General features: G+C 36.8%; 1 protein-coding gene across 1 annotated transcript in view; it reads left to right on the top strand.

Annotated features, from left to right (window-relative positions):
* Positions 1 to 2,047, top strand: part of NMBR (neuromedin B receptor) — a 15,327-nt gene extending 13,280 nt beyond the window's left edge. Inside the window, exon 3 of the mRNA XM_009579562.1 lies at positions 1,646 to 2,047. Coding sequence (XP_009577857.1) covers positions 1,646 to 2,047 — 402 coding nt within the window. The remainder of the gene's footprint in view (positions 1 to 1,645) is intronic.
* Positions 2,048 to 2,856: the final 809 nt, after the last annotated feature.

Here is a 2,856-nt window from a genome sequence, read left to right as displayed (position 1 = left end):
CAGGAATGTTTATATATAGAAACAGCTTTTGCAGTGAAAATGCCTCAACCACTTTACAAAAGCGTTAGTATTGATAGAGAAAAATACTTACGCCCGTTAAAACAATTTGGAAGGGTTTTCTCTGCCAATATTTTAGAAAATATCTTTATACTCACTGAAATCTCTTTGCATATATAGCATGTACATGCTCTTTTAAAAAGAAAGACCACGTTCCCTTATGTCCTTTTTGCTCAGCATTTCATTTCTACTTTAGTCAGTTTCGTGTCAAAAATGCATATATATTAGCACTTCATGTATTATTTTATTTTCCTGTGAAATATAGAGAGCCTTTTGGCTGAACCCTCAGGATGGAAACGATATTTAATTTATATCACATTTCTGAACCAGAAATGTATTTTCAAAGTAAGAACACATTTTTTCATTCTACTTAGTTTTTTTCTTTTTGTTAATCTATGAGGCTCAAAAGAATAGAAAATTCTGGTGTACTTACATATGTCCCAGCAAGAGGAAGTAAATTCAGACTCTTGCTATCAACTCACATTTCTTTAGGCCATAGCACAGCAGTGTAATATTCACCCTATACCTCTGTACCTTTTAGTCTTCCTTTGCAATCTGTCTGAGTGCAAATCCTACCAAATTGGAATGGTAGAGTTTTCCTGTCTTTTTTGAATTGCCCACTGGTTTTTGTTTAGACGGAGCCAAGAAAACTACTTACAGAATTATTTCACAGATTTTGAAACCCTGTTAGAATAAATTCACTTGAATTTTTCAGGTTTAAATTGATAGAAAATTGAGCAAAGCCAGAAAAATTTCCTACCTCTGCAAAACTTTGGTACCCGACGTAATCTTTTGGGAGGAATATGTAGAAAGTTTCTGCGTCCCTTTGGTGCCTTCTACCTGGCCTGTTTCCCTCCCTCTCTCAGTTTGGAACCACTGTGTGGGCTCATTTCCTGCAAACTTTTCAGCCACTCTCAATATCTACATTGTAATCCAATTATATTTTAGCACTGCAATTAAGGTACATTTCTTTCGTGTCATTATTGAAGATTAACTGAACCTTTCACCTTATCCTGGAATTAAGATGCTTCAGGCTGTGCAATGCAGTTTTGGTGGTTTGCCTAGGAGAGAGGTGCAAGCTGAGGTGTTTCAGGCAAAATAATGGGATGCAAGTACCATTGTAGAGCTAACACCCTAGCAATGTCTACATTTCACTCACAATGTCTCTACATTTCAAAGCCAATGGTTTCTAAATAGCTTTCTAACTAAAGCTAAGTTTCAAGCCAAGCACTGACATCTCATCAGAAAAGGTTATGTTTCATGGCATCCTTTGGTGAGTGCTTTCAGGCTAAAAGCCAATGTTTACTTGGGTCATGAATCACTCTTGCTGCATATATTGTATAGAAAGAGCAACCTTCTGTAACTACCAACAGCCAGGGTCTGTCACTGAAAGTAAACTGAAAGTGGGAAAGGAAAGTAAATGAGATAGAAAAAGTAATTCAGCCCCTGAAGGAAGCATCTTTACTGGCCTTACTTATGACAGTTGTTAAAGTTAATATGAAGCAAAATGCTACATGTTTTGATTAAGTCTGTTATGTCGAGTAGTTCTATTCATTGTTTTTCATTTGGGTTCTCTTCATCTTTTTAGATGGAAACTCGGAAACGTCTGGCAAAAATTGTTCTAGTTTTTGTTGGCTTCTTTGCTATCTGCTGGTTTCCCAACCACGTACTATACATGTACCGATCTTTTAATTACAATGAGATTGATCCATCGACAGGACATATGGTTGTTACCTTAGTGGCCCGAGTGCTAAGCTTCTGCAACTCTTGTGTGAACCCATTTGCACTGTATTTTCTCAGTGAGAGTTTTAGAAGACATTTCAACAACCAGCTTCGCTGCAGGAGGAAAGCTCAGCAAGAGAGATCTGCCAGCTACTTGCGCAACTCTTCTGCCATTCAAATGACTTCCCTGAAAAGCAATACCAGGAACACAGTGACTAGCATGACACAACTGAATGGGCACAACTTGAAACAAGAAATGTCATTATGATTTAACAGGTGTGATTTTTGAGTGTGGAACAAATTTAAACTTTCCCTTTGCAGTTTGTAACTTACTTTTGGCTCTCATATGCTTAGACCGTCTGAGTCCTCAGCACAGAGGATCTGTTAAAGTCTGGCCAATCTGAGGTTATTTCACACCTGGTCTTACTTTTAGATAGAAGTGAAGAGTATGTTTTATTGTGAAGAGTACGTTTTATTGGCTTCATATTGTACTTTAAAGGAGACGCTAATATATGTTTAACGTATAAGAAAAGGAAATAATGAATATTAGTGTAGCTGATCTGAAAAATATGTATTTTTAACTGAATATTGATCCAGGCTTATGTCTTACTCTAATAGATTTTGCATGATTTTAGCTGTGCTGTGTGTACGAGCATTGCTCATTAAGACTGGTAGGCATTTTTTGAACCAATTAGGGAGCCATTACAATGCATAGATTCTAGTTTCAGATAAAAAAATGTTCAAGTATCGAGTGCCAGATCTTTACCGCATTTAAATCCGCCTTGTTTTTTCATTTTGGTAGATAGACAGATGAGAATTTACTTTTTGTGGGTTCTGTTTGCTGTTGAGGTCAGGAGTTTATCTGCTAAAATTACATTCTTTTCATGATTAACATCTCGAAAGAAAAATGTTGTGTGCAACATGCAGGTTTTCTAGAACTCAGTGTCTGAAAGCTCATTTCTCTGATTTGTTAACTCTGCGACATCATTGGTTTAGAGTGTCTACATGCTTTATATTTGCTACTGCTGACTGATCTTGCTGATATCAGTACACAGCTAAGAAGGACGCTAAGTGTAA

The sequence above is a fragment of the Fulmarus glacialis genome, unplaced genomic scaffold (assembly GCF_000690835.1).
Source record: "Fulmarus glacialis isolate BGI_N327 unplaced genomic scaffold, ASM69083v1 scaffold48296, whole genome shotgun sequence".
Classification (NCBI taxonomy): Eukaryota; Metazoa; Chordata; class Aves; order Procellariiformes; family Procellariidae; genus Fulmarus; species Fulmarus glacialis.
This window is presented reverse-complemented; position numbering and strand designations above follow the sequence as displayed.